Here is an 18,666-nt window from a genome sequence, read left to right as displayed (position 1 = left end):
TTGGGAACCACTGCTCTAAACACATCCCCCAAACTAACCCTAAAACCCTCACTCATAACTTAACCCGCAAAAACAAACCTAATACCATATCCCTAATACCATCAGCTCTAACCCAATCCATAACCCTAATACAGTAACGGGCAGGTACTTATCTGCCATCAGCACTCCGACGCTGCTGTATGACACAACATATCCATGCAGTCTCCATCCACTGTTCTCCTGCCATACATCTAATTTTAATATTTGACATTGAATGATCACATTTGGGAGGTATGCTCGGTGCGACTCAGATAAATGTCTAGCATAAATACATTGCTCCATTGCATCCAGTATCATCGCTGCAACCATCTATGCATGAGGCCCAATGTCCCAAGTGTTTTCTGGCTAATGAGCAGTATATTTATGTTGTTAAAGTGACTTTATGTGAATATATTGCAGGAAAGAGATTGTTAATGCCGGTGTTTTACAGTTATGACACATTCATTCTGAGGAGATAAGCAAGTCCCTTATGTTCCCTTTTGAGAAGTCTTTGTACATATTGCAATCTCTTTATCTCACCCTGTGGTTTATCGACTCCAGTCTGAATTGGCCCTATTTACCCTTTAAGTGTACATTTACAATATATCTCTGTGAAGTATACAAAATTAAGATGCCATGTAATGTAAATTCATTACATTAATCAATGTTTCTACAGTGATGTTTAACAGGCAGCGAGTCAATGTACATATTTGCCCATGGCACCACAAATGTGTGTGTAACCAGGTAAAACTCTTAAAACTTCTTTCTGGAATCAGTTATCCAGCTAACCATAGATCTGGTGGAGGACAAGTTAACTGATGGCCTGGAAGTTTAAATACCATGAACCAAATGTAATAGGGTGTGAGAATAAGAAAGTTAGAGACTTTGGGAGAGGTTTGACATTATTTTAAAGCAGCAATTATTTACACTGCAAAACCAGGTTGATTTTGCCATGTAATGGATTGGCACTTAAAATAAACGGGAAACCTCTCCCAAAATATCTCACTTTCTGATTCTCACACCCTATTACATCTGGCCCCTAATCAGGGCCAGTGTAAGGCTTCTCAGCACCCAAGGCAAAAGTTCTGCCATACTGCCACCAATACCCACTTTACAACCCCTTAAGGCATACTTGCCTAACATTATGAATGGAGGGGAGGCTCCCAAAAATTGGGTGATCCTCCCAGCCCCCGGGAAGGTGAGCATGTCCCCTGCTTTCCATGTAGGCCCCCACTTGCCACTGACAACAGAGTACAAGGAGAAGAGGGCAGCAAAGTAGGGCATTATGCCCCAAGGGAAAGTATGGAAGTGAAATATTAGAGGTTTCACAGCCACTACCTGCATTAAGTCCAACAAGGATCCTCATAGACAGCATTGATTTTTTTGATAGGCAGACTTGTGAGAGCCCCAGCAGAAGGAGCCACATCAGGGGACCCGGCGGCGCCGCCATCGCCGCCCTCAGCAAAGCGGGCCGGCAGGCGAGATGAACGCCTCGGACGAGGTGAGGGGGCCATCTTATGTCTCAATACTAAGAGTGAGGCTGTAAGCGTGTAACTATCAGGGTAAGCGGGTGACACAAAGCAATTGGGGAGCCCATGGAGAGCATGACCACTCACCCTGAATTCAGCAGAAAGAAGAGGAAGTCAACAAATGTGAGGGACACTAGAAATTTTAGTGGATATTTTGCACATCTCTCTCAAAGGGTTAAGACTATTGCATACTATATGACCTAGTTTCTAAATGTTTTCATTTGTTTTATTTCAGAAACTCACACAGCTGTACAGGACTCTTCACAATGCTTATACAAAGATCCTGGAAGTCATGCATTCTGGGAAACGCTTACTAGGAACTTATTTTCGGGTGGCCTTCTATGGGCAAGTAAGTCACAAGTCACTTTTTGGGGTATTCATTCTAAAAACATAATCTATCTGTAAATGTATGCAACTAAAACTTTGTCATTTTAGCAATTCCTTAGACTATATTTTGTTAGTAGTATTAGAATGCTCTGAGATTCTGTACAAATCTGCATAATTATGTTCTAGGTCATGCTTGTGTCTTGTGGAATTGCCATTGTCTTGTGATTTGGTATCTCATTCTCTAACCAGCAGTTATTAATGAAATCTATCACACAGCAGACCTTACCGATTTTTATGTCCTAATGTAAAATTTTGGCTGGTGCACCCAGCACCACTGCTGGTTCAGCCTCTAACCCATCACCCCTCTCCCAGCATAGCACCTGTCCTCACAGATCACAGCAGCTACCAGCAACATCTATCACCCCTCACCAATAGCAGTCCTCATTTTAATGACTTGTGCCAGCGAGAGCATTGGCACTCTAAAACCCCCAATATACTAGGTACAGTGTGCTCCAATGGCACGCAGGCCAAAAAAGGGTTTTCATGCTAAAAAAAGAGGCGTGGATACACAATAGTACTAATAATTCAAATTATACCACACAGTTGTGTAACCTTATTCACATTGCATCACATAATAGTATCCATTTTTCACATTATGTCACATTATAGTGTCTCTTATTCACATTACAACACACTGTTTTGCTCCTTATTCACATTACACCACAAAGTAGTGCCCTTTATACATGTTATGCCACAGATTAGTGCTCCTTATACACATAATGTCAAACAGTAATGCCCCTTACACATTCTACTACACAGGAGTAATGCCCTCAAACACAGAGGGCAGTATTCAATGCTGGGGCCAGCTGTGAGAGTGAGCAGGGCTGCCTGCTCGCTGTCACAGCTCGCAGGGTCAGAATTCAACTGACCGCTGCATACGCTGTTTCCCCCTCACTCTGTTTTTGGAGCGAGGGGGAAACTGCATATTTGGACGCTAAACCACAGAGACTCGCGGCTAAATGCAGCAGGCTCCCTGCATTAACAGCGAGCCTCACTGTTTGGGGAATACTTGCCATCCTCTGACAGCGAGGATTCCCCCTGAAAGTTGAATAGGGTGAGCGGCCGGCGTGAGGATCGCTTGTTTTCGACGATCCTCGCCGTTAAACCCCTCGCCGGCCACATTTAATACACCCCACAGTAACGCCCTCATACACATAATGCCACAGTAATGTCTATAACATATTTTGACACATATTAGTAATGCCCTTCTAAACATAAAGCCCCACAGTAACACCCCTTACATGTTATGCCACACATTAGTAATGCCATTATACACATAACACCACATAGTAATGCCCCTTACATATATGCCACACATTATTACACCACACCCTCCCACTTCAAACCCTTGCACAGCATTCACCCTGCCTGGACTTTGTAGATATAGTAGAAGTCTGGGCTAACTGCAGGAAGTTAATGAGTGCAGGCATAGCCTTCTGCAAAGGCCCATGGAAGGAAGGCTGCTGCTGATGGGCATGCGCAGCAGCCCTCCTTCCAGACCAGTGGCCATTCTTGTTACTGGCTGCTGCTGCCTTCGCTGTTTCTAATCCTTGCTCTGATACTCCCGCTGCTGCTAACTGCTGCCTGATTGGAACTTTGCGGAGAGCTCCAAACACAGTAGGCAGCCAGAGGCACCATGCACCAGTCAGATGCCCCACACATTGCTGCTGCCACTCTGGTCACTGACCTACCTTTATGAAAAGACCTGATGTATCTGTGGCAAGATTCTTCATGGAGAAGGAACAAGGGTGAACTGGGTAAATTGTGCACAACGTATTTTGTAGATGAGGTCAATCTGATGAAATAAGAGAGACAGAAAGCACACAATACCAATTTTCCACTTACCTTCAAAAGCCTGGGATATTGCACATGAAAAAAATGTGCACACAGAGTTCCCCATGTCTTTGCTGGTGACTGCCCTTAATTACTATACTGTTATAGCAACCATCATCATTATCAGAGCATTCTTGCATCAGACTACTGTATACGTATCCGCTTCATAGTGTTAACCCACAGTAGACTCTGAATTACAAGTCAATGGAAACCCAAATGCAGGTCTGTATTTGCAGTTTCCTCCCCTTGGCTGCAGATCCCCCAGTACCTACTGTAGGTCTGATGCTGTTGGAATATGACTTGAAAAATGGCTTTGTGTGTTCTGAAAGTGCTAAAAGTCACATTACAGATTGTAAATGCAGTTATAGTCCGTATTGTGAATATTTTAAGTATCTACATGGATTGCAAAATGGAGCATTCGACCTATTCAATCAAAGTTAGAATTTTTCAACGGCCGAAAAATCCGGCATGATCAAAAACCACATGGATCGGCGAATACACCATCGCTCCGCGTAATGCTGCCCAAAAGCCCCTGCTAGGTTTTCTGTTTTTACAGGGATATGGCCAAACCCCTCCCTTTGGCCAAGACCCCTCTTTTTACAAGGGCCCCACAGAGCTGTCGGCGTCTCTGCCAGTATACTGACAATGTTTAAATGCAACTTTTTAACAGTTTTGGAAGTACAATGTAACTGTAAACATGCTTTAAGCTGCATTTAACTTTGGTGGTATCCTGTGTGCCAATATAGAACAACCCTATGTATCCCCACTGCTGACCAGCACTGCTTACTGCCTGAATACAGTACCTCTGGACATTGCTGAAAGCAGCATCTCAGCACTGCTGGCCATATACTACTATCTAGTAATCTAGTTCAGTAGCCAGTAGTTATCAACAACGTTTATTACTGTACAAAAGCAAAACAGCACACAACGGGGCAAAACCATGCTGCACTGGAGGGGAGGCAGATGTGTAACAAGTGCATACAGATTTAGATCTGGGTGGGATGTGTTCAAACTGACAGCTAGATTCCGGTGTAAGAGCAGTCAGTATTTACAATGCACAGAAAAAATATAACCCCCCAAACTCTGCACACTATATCGCCAACCCCTGCAGTGCAACATGGGATTACCCAGTTTGTTTTGTTGGTAAACCTGAATCAGGCCCTTTGTGCACAATATACATGCTGCTCTCCAGCTTGGCAATGTTCTCTGTGTGTGCTTGGCACAGAGTATTCTGATGTTTGCTCTCCGATGTTTTATAGCAGGAAATTATGGATAGAATGTTCTGTATCATTAGAAACACACCACCAATTATCCAAACAGAATTAATTAGTTTTGTTGCTTATGGTATTGAAGTTCTTATTTGGAAATCTAGATTTCTTCTTCAAAAAAGCTATTAAATAATGAAAACTTATGCCAACTTTCATACCACGTCGAACTTCTGCTTGTGTCGACCTATTGTTGACCAATAGTGGTCAACCTGTTCACTGTTGACCTAATGCATGTCGACTGAAATTTTGAATCCCATGCCCCCCTTTCTCACACACCCTTTTCAGTTTTCTCACAATTGTATTGATTCCATCATTGTGCTAGACGGAACTTATACTGTCCTTATATCCCGTACACACCAAGCAATCCCTGCCGTGGTGACCCGGTGAGGTGCTGACATCGGAAACATACACACACTGGGCGATATAATGAACGACATTGCTCGGAAGTCCCAAAACAGGGCGTAAGTGTAATTATATGGGGATAGCTGAGAGTATGGCATTCCGTTTGTAAGCAAACATTCCGTTTATCAGGAAACATTGATGTTACACAGTTGCATGGAGCTTGCTATGGACATATTCTGATAACAGTAATGGAGCTTCCGGGCTTTGGGGAAGAAAACACAGCAATCCCCAGATGTGACTCATTACAAATACAAAACACTTCATAGACAGTACTTGTGTGTACTTGGCTGGGAGCTGTGTATAGTAAATGGTTTCAATGTTTTTCATCCTGATCCAGCTGGACACAAATGATCAAACAGTTGTGTGATTATATGCAGCGTCTCTGCATGTAGCCGACTGGTGATGTATTCACATTCATTATAAAGTAAACTTGAAAATGAAGATGTTATATTTGGGAAACCGACACACTTTTTAAAGTAAAATCCCCTTAAATACGCAATTGCAAATAATTTGCTCGGTACTTATGTAATATCTGGGCTCCCGTTTTTCTTATGAGACCGCGTCCCCTCGCCACGCTTCGGGCACTATATAAAATCAACTCCATGTGTAGTTGGATAGTAGGGGTATGAAAAAATGGGGTGCATTTAACATGGGAGCCCAGATAATACATAAGTACCAATTGCTCTACTACATGAACATCAGCATTGCGGGTGGAGTGTGAGTGGTGTTTAATGAGGCACTTTAGCACTCAATAGAACATCAGCTCTTTATCAATGCTTTTTTTAACTAGAAGGATAGAAATCCCTGATTGTTCAGGAGACTCCCAGGGGGAGAGTATGCCAGTCCCCCATATGCTGCTCACTGCCGCTACCGGACTCAGGAGAGAGTATGCGCATCCCCAAAATGCTGCTCACTGCCTCTACCGGACTCTGGGGAAAGTATGACGGTGCCCCAAATGATGTTCACTGCCATTACCGGACTCACAGAGTATTCCGGTCTCCCGAATGCTGCTCCCTGCCATTACCGGACTTTGGGGAGAGCATTCAAGTCCTGTGAATGCTGCTTGCTGACGCTACCAGACCCTGGGGACTGGATACTGGTCCCCGAATGCTGCTCACTGCCTCTACCAGACCCTGGGGAGAGTATGCCAATACCTGAATGCTTTTTACTGCTGCTCCTGGATTCTGGGCAGAGTATGTTGTTCCCCGAATGCTGCTCACTGCCATTACCAGACTCAGAGGAGAGTATTCCGGTCCCTGGAATGTTGCTCCCTGACGTTACCAAAATCTGGGGAGAGTATTCCCCATTATTCACTGTCTCTACTGGATTCTATGGAGAGTATGCTGGTCCTCCAAATGCTGTTCACTGCTGCTACCAGAATCTGGGGAGAGTATGCCAGTCCCCCGAATGATGCATACTGCCACCTACTTTGCAAATCTTGACGTTATGATTGGGCTTGAATTGCATCATTGTGGCACCACAATCAGGGGGAACAATTGATGGTTAAACATGAGATTGTTCCAGTCTGTGCATGTGCAAAGGAACTGATTGCAGACAATCCCCATAAACTGTAAAACGGTTTACCATTGGGTGGAAACCAGTGGTGGTTAATCTATAGTCAGTGGTCAGCTGGCATTTTCTGTGCACGATAAGATAAGTGAAATTTTATATTTTCACCTGGAATAAGTGTTCATGCCATACATTGGCCCTTATTCTGATCGGTGCGGATATTCCCGCATTCTTACGGTGCGGTCCGTACGCCACGGTGTTTTGCCGCGTGCGGCCATCGTCCGTAGAAACGCCCACGTGTCCTCCGCATTCGGACGGACTCACTCTTTAAGAACAGGGCGTGTTTACGGACGACATACAAAGCATGCGTGTGCGGGAGAAACACTCCGATTCGGCACGGTATTACAGAGTATTACAGTGTATGCTCGGGAATACCGCATCCGAACGGGAGCCAAGCGGTGCTACCGCACGTAAGCGGAGTATTTACGCCAAACAACCCACTATGAAGTATCTTCTGCAATACATCACATGACCCACTTATTCAATTACCTATCCTCATAAAAAACAGCTTATTTGGAATTGGAATCAATTAGATTCCAATATATCCTTACAAGCATGCCTAACACATGCATTGCACACATTAACCCTTACAGCAATTGAAGCAGCAATGGTTTCAATTAAAGCACTGACAAGCGTCCTATTAGTGAGTAATGAGTAAAGGAGTCGATTCTATTGGGTTCAGGTGTTAATGGTTGTAGTCATTAGGCGTACGTTCGCCTACCGCATCAACGAGTGGTGTCCGCAAAGCAATAGTACACTTGTGGACACCGCACATTTCTGGCCTTTTTGATCGCGTGCATTCGGAGTGGTTTCCGAATGTACGCCCCCCAACATAAGTGTACTCCCCCGTGTCCGCCCATGTTTCCGCCCCGTTTTGCCCACTTTGAAACTACGCCCATGTGTCATTCCGCATGACGCCCATAATACGCCCCTATTTCCCGAATGATAGCGGTGATCAGTTCTGGACGGGATCTGGCCGAACTGGTACCGAGTCAAGGCGTGGCACATGCGCGGTGCGTTCGCCACGCATGCGCAGACGCCGTAAACACGCGATCCGAAAGTATGCGGTAAAGTCTGCGTCAATCAGAATAAGGGCCATTATAATGTAACGCAGGAGATATCGCAGATGTTTCCTGATTACCTTTCAGCCCCGATCTGTCCTGCTATCATCAGTATGGTCACCTTCATTTATTAAGTTCCAAAAACACAACATATTTGGAGATTGATTGTAGAATCATTCACAGACCGTTTGTTCCTGCACTTCCGCTGCTTACTTTTTGGAAGCAATTCCAGTCACGAAGAAGGATCCATTTGGATCCCTCCGCCACTGCTCAGCTCCTTCCACAGGAGGTCCCACACTAAAGTAGCTGTGAAAAGATATGCAGGTCCAGCTGATTTTTAGATCCGTCTTGATGGATTGCTCCAGGAATCATGGCAAGTTAAAAAATGCCCAGCCCCCAATTATTAACAAAATGAATATGCCGCATGGTTATTTGCTGGATTGGAGATTAAAAGTATTAGTGATAATATTATGTATAGTCCACACGCCCACTCTGGGCTGCCCCACCCCCTCTCTTCTGGGGCCCAGACAGAGACTGTGAGAGGAGAGCCGAACTATCTCTTCCAAAATGCTCAAGCAACAGGTGGGTATGATAACATCAGGGCTGTAACTGTCCAAGAGGAATGGTGCTGCCACATGTGTTGAAAGCTACAATAAAAAGGGGTATGGATCGTATGGTCGACCTAAAGATGTCATTAGGTCGACACCACTAGGTCCACATACTGCAAAGTCAACAGGGGTCTAGGTCGACATGGCACAAGGTCGACACAAGCATTAGGTCGACAGGGGTTTTTTGAGCCGACATGTGCCAACAGGCGGTATTTCCCAACTTGTGAAGTTAGCACAAGTAAAATGATGCTCCGCGGGATGAAATACATAACAGTGGTCAGGCGTCCCACAGAATACCCTTGGGAACTTCTCTTCCTACAATGTTGGCAGCTATGCATACAAGGAACACGTAAAAATGTTATTGTTCCTGGTTGTTTACGTAGTGACCATGTCTGACATGCACTTCATTTTTTCAGTTCCTATAGGGACAAAATACAAGTGCATAGAAAGTTAACAGAGTTCATGGGAATATTCCTGTCATCTGGATAAACTTACCATCTTATTGTTGGGATATTTCTGTCTAGAGGGTTCTCAGCAGATCACATCTGTTGGTACTTGTTTCCTATCTGGGCGCCCATCGCGGGCATCGCGGGTACATCGCATGTCATTATAATGACATGCGATGCGACCGACGCGATGCCCGCGATTTTCCCATAGAGAACAATGTTAAATGCCTCAATTTACCCGCGATGACCGCGATTTACCATAGGAAACAATGTTAAATGGATCAATTTCCCCAAATTATCATAGGGAACAATGGGAAATGTGGCAAAAACACCCCTGAACATAAAAATGTCCCCCCAAAAGTAGTTGACGCCACCCCGCCATCAACGTGAACCCGAAGCGTGGCGAGCGCAGCGAGCCCGCGAGGGGTGGCGGTACGCGTCCTCCGACCTTTTCATGCCCTACTATCCACTAGGGCGTGGAGTGAGAATAGAATAGTGTGGCGAGCGCAGCGAGCCACCGAGCCCGAAGCGTGGCGAGCGCAGCGAGCCCCGCGAGGGGACGCGGATACCTTCACAGTTATACGCGTCCCCTCGCGGGCTTCCCAGGTGTCAAGCCCGCGAAGGGACGCGTTTACCTGTGAAGGTATCCGCGTCCCCTCGCGGGGCTCGCTGCGTTCGCCACGCTTCGGGCTCGGTGGCTCGCTGCGCTCGCCTTACTATTCTATTCTCGCTCCAGGCCCTAGTGGATAGTAGGGCATGAAAAGGTCGGAGGACGCGTACCGCCGCCCCTCGCGGGCTCGCTGCGCTCGCCACGCTTCGGGTTCACGTTGATGGCGGGGTGGCGTCAACTACTTTTGGGGGGACATTTTTATGTTCAGGGGTGTTTTTGCCACATTTCCCATTGTTCCCTATGATAATTTGGGTAAATTGATCCATTTAACATTGTTTCCTATGGTAAATCGCGGTCATCGCGGGTAAATTGAGGCATTTAACATTGTTTTCTATGGGAAAATCGCGGGCATCGCGTCTGGCCCATCACACCCGATTTTTTATCGGCCGCGATGCCCGCGATGGCCACGATTTTACCCCCGATGCCCGCGATTAAAATCGTGGGCGCCCAGATAGGAAACAAGTACCCATCTGTTAGATACTTGTATTTGTCTAGTACTTTTGCAATGTGGATCGACTATAGTGTTACAAACACTTATTTAATACAAAAACGGGAGGACTACAATAAATACAATAGAAAACATACAATATAAAAAGCAATATATTATTTTAGTTACATGTAACCAATTGCTTGCCAACTCTACTGAAATTCACCACATCCCCTTTTCACACTTCTCTCCTGTATCCCAGGACATTTTTTACCATCAATGTTTTCATTAGAAGTATTGCACGAGGATTGGGAAGGTGAGGAAGGGAACACAAATATAGAGATACAGAAGAAAGGGGAACATATATCCAAATGCTATCCACAGAAAGTGATAAATAAAACCTTGTAAACCTCAGAACCAGAAATTTAAGCACATATTAAGGATCTCCTTTCTTCCTTTAAACGGCCCTTGCAGACACAGTAGCCCCATGAATCTTTTTGTGATTTTTTTTAAATCTTTTGTTAAATACAGTCTAATTTGCAAAATTGAGCCAATCGGACACTCAATCATCTTTTGTTTAAAAATATATGCAGCATCAGCAGCATAACTATAGCACCGCAGCCCCCGCCACCGCGGGGGGGGGGGCGCTGTGCATGTGGGGGTGCCGGGGGCTGCGGTGCTATAGTTACACCCCCCCCCCCCCAATCCCCCGCAGACTTAGCTATCTCGCTGGTCCCGGCGGCTCCGTTCTTCTTCTGAGGACCACCACAAAATGGCCACCCCCATATAGCACACAGTTCTCTGAAACTGTCTGCTGTATGGGGGCGGCCATTTTGTGGTGGTCCTCAGCAGAAGAACAGAGCCGCCGGGACCAGCGCGATAGGTAAGGCTGCGGGGGATTGGGGGGGTTTGCATGGGCGACGGGTGCTTGGCGGGGGGGGGCGCCCCCCCCCCTAACGGCGGGGGGGTGCCCAAAACTTAGCTACGCCACTGTGCAGCATGTCTACTAAAGACTGGCTATATCTGCATACGAAATGCTACCTTACACTCTTTGTCATTGTTATATGGAATGACCTGCTCCTTTCTCATCACGGCTGCTTCTCGTTGAACGGCATCTGAGCTGTTGAAATCAGTTTTGACTATAAACACATCATACTGACAGTTTGGCTGCATATCATTCTTCCATTTCCCAGGTCTTGTATAGTTGCATGTGAACCTCCATGAATTACATGAACATTTTTATCAGTGATATTCTTTTCCACAGGCTTTCTTTGAAGATGAAGATGGCAAAGAATACATCTACAAGGAGCCAAAACTTACAGGCCTTTCTGAGATATCCTTGCGACTCCTAAATCTATATGGGGAAAAGTTTGGTACAGACACTGTGAAAATGATCCAGGATTCTAATAAGGTATCATCAGCAAACCCAGTTGGAACCATAATAACAGAATAGAAGTACTGTAACTACAATAATTATGTTGACAAGATGACAAAAATATTGCCAGGGTTATTTAGTCAGCTGAAGGACACAGACAGTGATCTCTCATACAACAACTCACATCACGCCATACACTACATTATCTGGTGCAGGGGGGCACCAGATAATCTCCTTATGTGTGTCCCCTTAGATAATGTGCAAAAGTTATCCAACAAACTCCTTCACATTTCATGTTCAGCCAAATACCAAATTTCCCGTAACTGGAAGATCCCCACAGCTCCAAGTCTCTGAGAATTTTTAAACAGGTTATGGTTTGTGGCAAAAATGGAGTATATTACTAGCCTCCAGATCAACACGGTAAAACAATTCCATTCTATCTGGCTTCTGTGGTATTCTCATCATAATACTCCCTGGTGTCAAGTAACATATCCCACTCTCACAAATCAATGTGTAGCCAATTCTCCCCTGACCTCTATGACTTGCTGCCCGCACCGTTCTGTGACTGTCGCCTCACTGTCGGCAGCATTAGCCCACTCACCCAGCTCTCGGCAGTATGAGGCGGCCCGGCCACCCAGCAATTCGGCTCCCAGCCTTTTCAGCCCACCCGCCAACCCGGCTCCGGGCTGTTTTAGCCCGCCCACCTGGCTCCCGGCCGGGGTGTTTTTTGTTTTTTTTTTTATTAGGGAAGCCAATCTTCCCTTATATACGCAGACAACTTCGATCTACCTGTGATTTTACTGTTTTTTTGTCATATTTTTCCTGTTACTTAATCTTTATTCAATACAAATGTTGGAATACAAAACACACACGATTTTCACTGCATTTCCTAATTTCTGGGCCCGATCTGTCGAAATCTGGTGAAAAGGGTCCAACTCTTATAAATGTTTGGAGGGCCTTTAGATTTCTATGAGGTACTGCGGATTACAGTAGGTATATTTATTTCGATTTCAATATAAATTGTGTATGTCACTAAAAGGATACTGTCTTAACAGGTTAATGTTAAGGATCTTGACCTAAAGTTTGCCCACATTCAAATAACTTATGTGAAGCCATATTTAGAAGAACAAGAGCTCTCTGATAGGAAGACAGATTTTGAGAAGAATCACAACATCAACCGTTTTGTTTTTGAAACACCGTATACTCTGTCAGGGAAAAAACACGGGAGCGTGGAAGAGCAGTGCAAGAAAAGAACAATCTTAACAAGTAAGTGATCTTACACAGTCCTGAAGATTCAATGGTGGTTATTTGTATAGGGAAACTACGGTACATTTTAACACAATAAACAGTGAATGTCAATATCAGGGGGTATTCAATGTCAGTCACTATTTACGACAGGGGAAATAGCGGCCTCCACCTATTCAATACTGCCATTTCAGACAGTATTGAAGGCGGAACACATCTGACTTTAAAACAAGTCGGATACGTTTGCTCATCAATCTATGTCCGTTTTTGCAGACACGCCCACTTTTCACCACTGGACAGGGAGAACATTGAATTCCGCCTGTCAAGTTGCAGGTGACCTGCCCGACCCAGGATTCCGACTGTCTGAACATTCCGACAGTTGGAATCCCACATTGAATACCTCCTACATATTTTGTGGAAGAATTAATTCTCATTGCAATTTCTGCACATTTTACAGTCCTGGCCCTGTTCCAGGAAAACCAGTTTGTGCCCAGCTGAAAATGTGGCCAATGAAAGGATAGAAAATGCCAAATTGGCTCTGTGCATATGTACTTGTATAAACAAGCCTCTGCATCGGGAATGGGCATACAGAGAGTTAGGGGGACATTTACCAAAATGGATTCGTAGAAAAAAGGTGTATTCGTAGGGAGAAATACACCTTTTTTTTACGAATTTGTATTTTCGGGATTTACAATCCCAAAAATACAACAATTCGTATTCCTAAAAATGGAACATTCGTATTTGTATTTACAAATACGAATGTCCTACACCATCGATAGGATACGACAGAAATCACCATTCAAAAGAATGGTGATTCCTGATTTACTAAGCAGCCGTATGGATAATACGGCTGCTAAGTGGTGTAAAACACCCACGCAAATACGACAGGAAAATACACCCTGCTTTCCCTGTCGTATTTGCTTTAAGCCTGCACGGATCAGTCAGATCCGTGCAGGCTTTAGTGTAAAAAAATAGAAAAAAAAAAAACGGCGTGGGGTCCCCCCCACAGCCGAAACCAGCACCAGGTTGACGGAGCCTGGAGCCGGTAATTAAAAATCAGGGAACCCGACAAATAGGGGTTCCCTGATTTTTAACAACCAGCCCCAGGCTCCTGCTCTGGGGCTGGTTCCCAAAATACGGGGGACAAAATGACTAGGGGTCCCCCGTATTTTAAGAACCAGCCCCAGGCAAAACCAGCCAGCAGGGTAATGCCACAGCTGGGGGGAGACTTTTTATGCAAGTTCTCCCGGCCAAAGCATTCTTCCCTACCGACCAGTCAGCCTGGCCAGGGGCCCTGGGGGAGTGGGGACCCCCCCAATGAAGGGGTCCCCCCCCCTCCAGGACTTACCTGACCAGGCTGAAGCCTGGTACTGTCCCCGATGCCCCTGGGCGGTGGGCATCGGGCTGATTATGGTGTAAAAAAAAAGATAAAACTATTGTTTTTTACTGTGGCACTACAAGTGCCAGCAAGCTGGGACTTGGAGAACCACAAGTCCCAGCCTGCTGGGCATTAAAGGGCCCCCTGGCACTTGTAGTTCCACAGTTAAAAAAATAGTGCACAAAACACACTGACACACATTTGAAATAAAAGTTTACTACACACATCACAAACACACTGATACTTACCTATCTTGATCCCGTCGGAAGGTCGCTGGCTCCGGTGTCGGCGGCTCCAGTGTCGGCGGCTCCGGGTCGGCGGCTCCGAGGTCGGCGTCCTGTCTGAAGAAAATCCATGTTAGACCTGTGGAAGTAAATCCTACTCACCAGGTCCTCCATGGATGGTCTTCTGTCTTATCTCTTCTTTTCCAGGACTTTATTCTTTCTCTTCTGTCTTCTGTCTTCTTCTTTGTTTACGCTGCCTGCTGTCGGGACTTTCAGAGCTGGAGAGATGTTGCCTCCTCGACGTCTGGACTAAGAATGAATTCTAGCCAATCAGGAGCCGACTTTACTGGCTCCTGATTGGCCACTAGGCGGCTCCTGATTGGCTAGAATTCATTCTTAGTCCAGACGTCGAGGAGGCAACATCTCTCCAGCTCTGAAAGTCCCGACAGCCGGCAGCGTAAAGAAAGAAGACAGAAGACAGAAGATAAAGAATAAAGTCCTGGAAAAGAAGAGATAAGACAGAAGACCATCCATGGAGGACCTGGTGAGTAGGATTTACTTACACAGGTCCAACATGGATTTTCTTCAGACAGGACGCCGACCTCGGTGCCGTCGACCCGGAGCGGCCGACACCGGAGCCAGCGACCTACCGACGGGATCAAGATAGGTAAGTATCAGTGTGTTTGTGATGTGTGTATTAAACTTTTATTTCAAATGTGTGTCAGTGTGTTTTGTGCACAATTTTTTTAACTGTGGAACTACAAGTGCCAGCGGGCCCTTTAATGCCCAGCAGGCTGGGACTTGTGGTTCTCCAAGTCCCAGCTTGCTGGGGAGGCTTGCTGGCACTTGTAGTGCCACAGTAAAAAACAATAGTTTTATCTTTTTTTTTACACTATAATCAGCCCGATGCCCACCGCCCAGGGGCATCGGGGACAGTACCAGGCTTCAGCCTGGTCAGGTAAGTCCTGGAGGGGGGGGACCCCTTCATTGGGGGGGTCCCCACTCCCCCAGGGCCCCTGGCCAGGCTGACTGGTCTGTAGGGATGAATGCTTTGGCCGGGGGGACTTGCATAAAAAGTCTCCCCCCGGCTGTGGCATTACCCTGCTGGCTGGTTTTGCCTGGGGCTGGTTCTTAAAATACGGGGGACCCCTAGTCATTTTGTCCCCCGTATTTTGGGAACCAGCCCCAGAGCAGGAGCCTGGGGCTGGTTGTTAAAAATCAGGGAACCCCTATTTGTCGGGTTCCCTGATTTTTAATTACCGGCTCCAGGCTCCGTCAGCCTGGTGCTGGTTTCGGCTGTGGGGGGGACCCCACGCCGATTTTTTTTCCATTTGTTTATTTTTTTAAATTTTTTTTACACTCTGCAGCCTGCACAGATCTGACTGATCCGTGCAGACTGCTAGAAATAATTCGTATTAGCAGCCGTATATACGGCCGCTAATACGAATTGTTACACCATCGGAGGGTTACAAAGCAGTCGTATCTGACTGCTTTGTAATTTCCCCTCCGGAACACGACTTTGCATACGACTAAAACAGTCGTATGCAGTCGGAGGGGAAATACCAATACGAAAAACTAGGTTTGGTACTTGTTTCCTAGCACGGCCACAATCGTATGGATCGTGTACCTTTAAGTTAAGGTACACGATCCATACGATGGACCCGATTTCCTTTGAAATCAGGTCCATTTGGCCGGCTAGGACAAAATATTGGGGGCATCGCGTCGGTCGGGACCGTTAACAATGGTCCCGACGCGATGCCCGCGATTTCCCCATAGACTTCAATGTTAAAAAATATTTTAACATTGAAATCGTGTCGGGAAAGGTAAAATATCGGGGGCATCGCGTCGGTCGGGACCATTAACAATGGTCCCGACGCGATGCCCCCGATTTTTACATAGGCTTCAATGTTAAAATATTTTTTAACATTGAAATAGTGAAAAAATGTGAAAAATGTGAAATGGGCCAATATGACCCATTTCACATTATAGATGTCCCCGTCGTCACCCCACGATAGACGCCAACCCGAAGCGTGGCGAGCGCAGCGAGCCCGCGAGGGGCGGCGGTGCGCGTCCTCCGACCTTTTCATTCCCCTACTATCCACTAGGGCGTGGAGTGAGAATAGAATAGTGTGGCGAGCGCAGCGAGCCACCGAGCCCGAAGCGTGGCGAGCGCAGCGAGCCCCGCGAGGGGACGCGTATAACTTCACAGGTATACGCGTCCCCTCGCGGGGCTCGCTGCGCTCGCCACGCTTCGGGCTCGGTGGCTCGCTGCGCTCGCCACACTATTCTATTCTCAACTCCACGCCGACGTGGATAGTAGGGGAATGAAAAGGTCGGAGGACGCGCACCGCCGCCCCTCGCGGGCTCGCTGCGCTCGCCACGCTTCGGGTTGGCGTCTATCGTGGGGTGGGTTGTACGCCGTTACATTTGGGGGGGTTGGGAAATATTTTACATTGAATCCAATGTAAAATCGGGTCCCAGGGACCCGATTTACATTTCATTAAAAAAAAAAAATCGGGTCCAAAATCGGTCGGTCGCGTCGATCGCATCGCATGCGACCAAATCGCATGCGATGCGATCGACCCGATTTTTCCGACACGACCACCCCGATGTAAATCGGTGTGGCCGTGCTAGGAAACAAGTACCCTAGGTTTTTCATATTGGTAAATTTCCCCCTTAGTGTCAGAGCATTGTGATAGAGGTAAATCAGCAATAGCTCGGTCAGTCTCCGTCTCACTTGCTGTCCATATCTTAACTTACATCTTACAATTATTCCTTCAAATTTTGCATATAATGTGAAGTTTTTGCTCAGTCATATGCAGATGTAGCAGGATAAATGGTAACATGTATGGCTTATCTAATAGCTCTACCTAGGGAGATGGTGATCACATGCTTCCACTGAAATGAATGGGTATAATGCTGCACCACAAACCATGAACTAAGAAGCTCCTACAAAAGTCGCACAAAGGTCACGCGTTGTTTATATTGCGACTTTTACCACATGGGGGTGATGTGTGTAGTGACATCTGTAAGGTAAATGAGACATGCCACTAAGATGGCATGTAATGTAGTAAACAATGAGTTCAGTAACAAGGTTCTCGGGTTTTGTTTTCAATGCAAAATAATTATATTTTATTATATTACTACAACGTCAATTCATTTAGTGCATTTTGATCTTTCATACAATATCAAATATAACTTTAAAGGATAACCATTTGTTTTTCAGCATCAAACTCTTTTCCATATGTTAAGAAAAGAATACCGGTTATCTACGAGCACCAAGTTGACCTGAAGCCAATAGAAGTGGCCATAGATGAGATAAAGGACAAGACAGCTGACCTGCAGAAGATCTGCTCATCTGTGGAAGTGGATAAGATCCAGCTGCAGCTTAAACTACAGGGCTGTGTGTCTGTGCAGGTAAGGCAGAACCTACAACTCGTCTGGACTTTGGGGGTTATTCTGGTTGCTTCGCAAGGCTGCGAATTCGCAGCCTTGCGAGTTCACCAAACCCCTCCCGGCGAATGGACGCCCTCCAAAATGTTCTATTCAAATAATCACCATATTTGGGGGATCCATGCCTTACTTAATTATACAATGGATTCAAATGCCAAAGAAAGTAGGTTATAACGGAGCGCAATATTTGTAATAACGGATTACAAATGTATTATATTACTTAATATGTACATGTCAATCAGCAAATTATAACTAAATCAAAAAGAAGAGTGAAATAAGAGAAGTGATTAAAAAACACTGTGTACTAAGCAGCGCCTGATTAACCAATAGGCTGATGAATGCTTTAAATGCACATGTAAAACACTTTGGGGGAAATTTACTAAGGTAAATTAGTAAAAAAAAATAGGTGTATTCGTATCCAGAAATCCACCTATTTTTTTTACAAATTTGTATTTTTGGGATTTACTATCCCGAAAATACGGCCATTCGTATTGATGGCACATTCGTAATTGTATTTACAAATACGAATGTATACGCCATCGATAGAATACAATTAGGAATCACCATTCAAAAGAATGGTGAGTCCGAATTTACTAAGCGGCCGTATTTTCGATACGGCCGCTAATTAGTGGTAAACGGCCGCTAATTGCCGGCCAAATACACTAGGAAAATACACTTCATGTTCCTGGTGTATTTGGCAGAAGCCAGCATGGATCAGTCAGATCCGTGCATGCATCAGTGTGTAAAAAAATAGAAAAATAAATAATTGTAAA

At 45.6% G+C, this 18,666-nt stretch overlaps 1 protein-coding gene across 2 annotated transcripts in view; it reads left to right on the top strand.

Annotated features, from left to right (window-relative positions):
- The window catches only part of DOCK11 (dedicator of cytokinesis 11), a 249,713-nt gene that overhangs the window by 186,576 nt on the left and 44,471 nt on the right, over positions 1-18,666 (top strand). For both annotated transcript variants that reach the window (XM_083159557.1, XM_083159556.1), the window contains 4 exons: positions 1,783-1,896; positions 11,483-11,629; positions 12,649-12,859; positions 17,667-17,857. In XM_083159557.1, coding sequence (XP_083015683.1) covers positions 1,783-1,896; positions 11,483-11,629; positions 12,649-12,859; positions 17,667-17,857 — 663 coding nt within the window. The remainder of the gene's footprint in view (positions 1-1,782; positions 1,897-11,482; positions 11,630-12,648; positions 12,860-17,666; positions 17,858-18,666) is intronic.

This window comes from Crinia signifera, chromosome 9 (assembly GCF_055691185.1).
Source record: "Crinia signifera chromosome 9, ASM5569118v1, whole genome shotgun sequence".
Lineage (NCBI taxonomy): Eukaryota > Metazoa > Chordata > Amphibia > Anura > Myobatrachidae > Crinia > Crinia signifera.
Note: the sequence above shows the minus strand (reverse complement) of the source record. Positions and strands in the feature narration are given on the sequence as shown.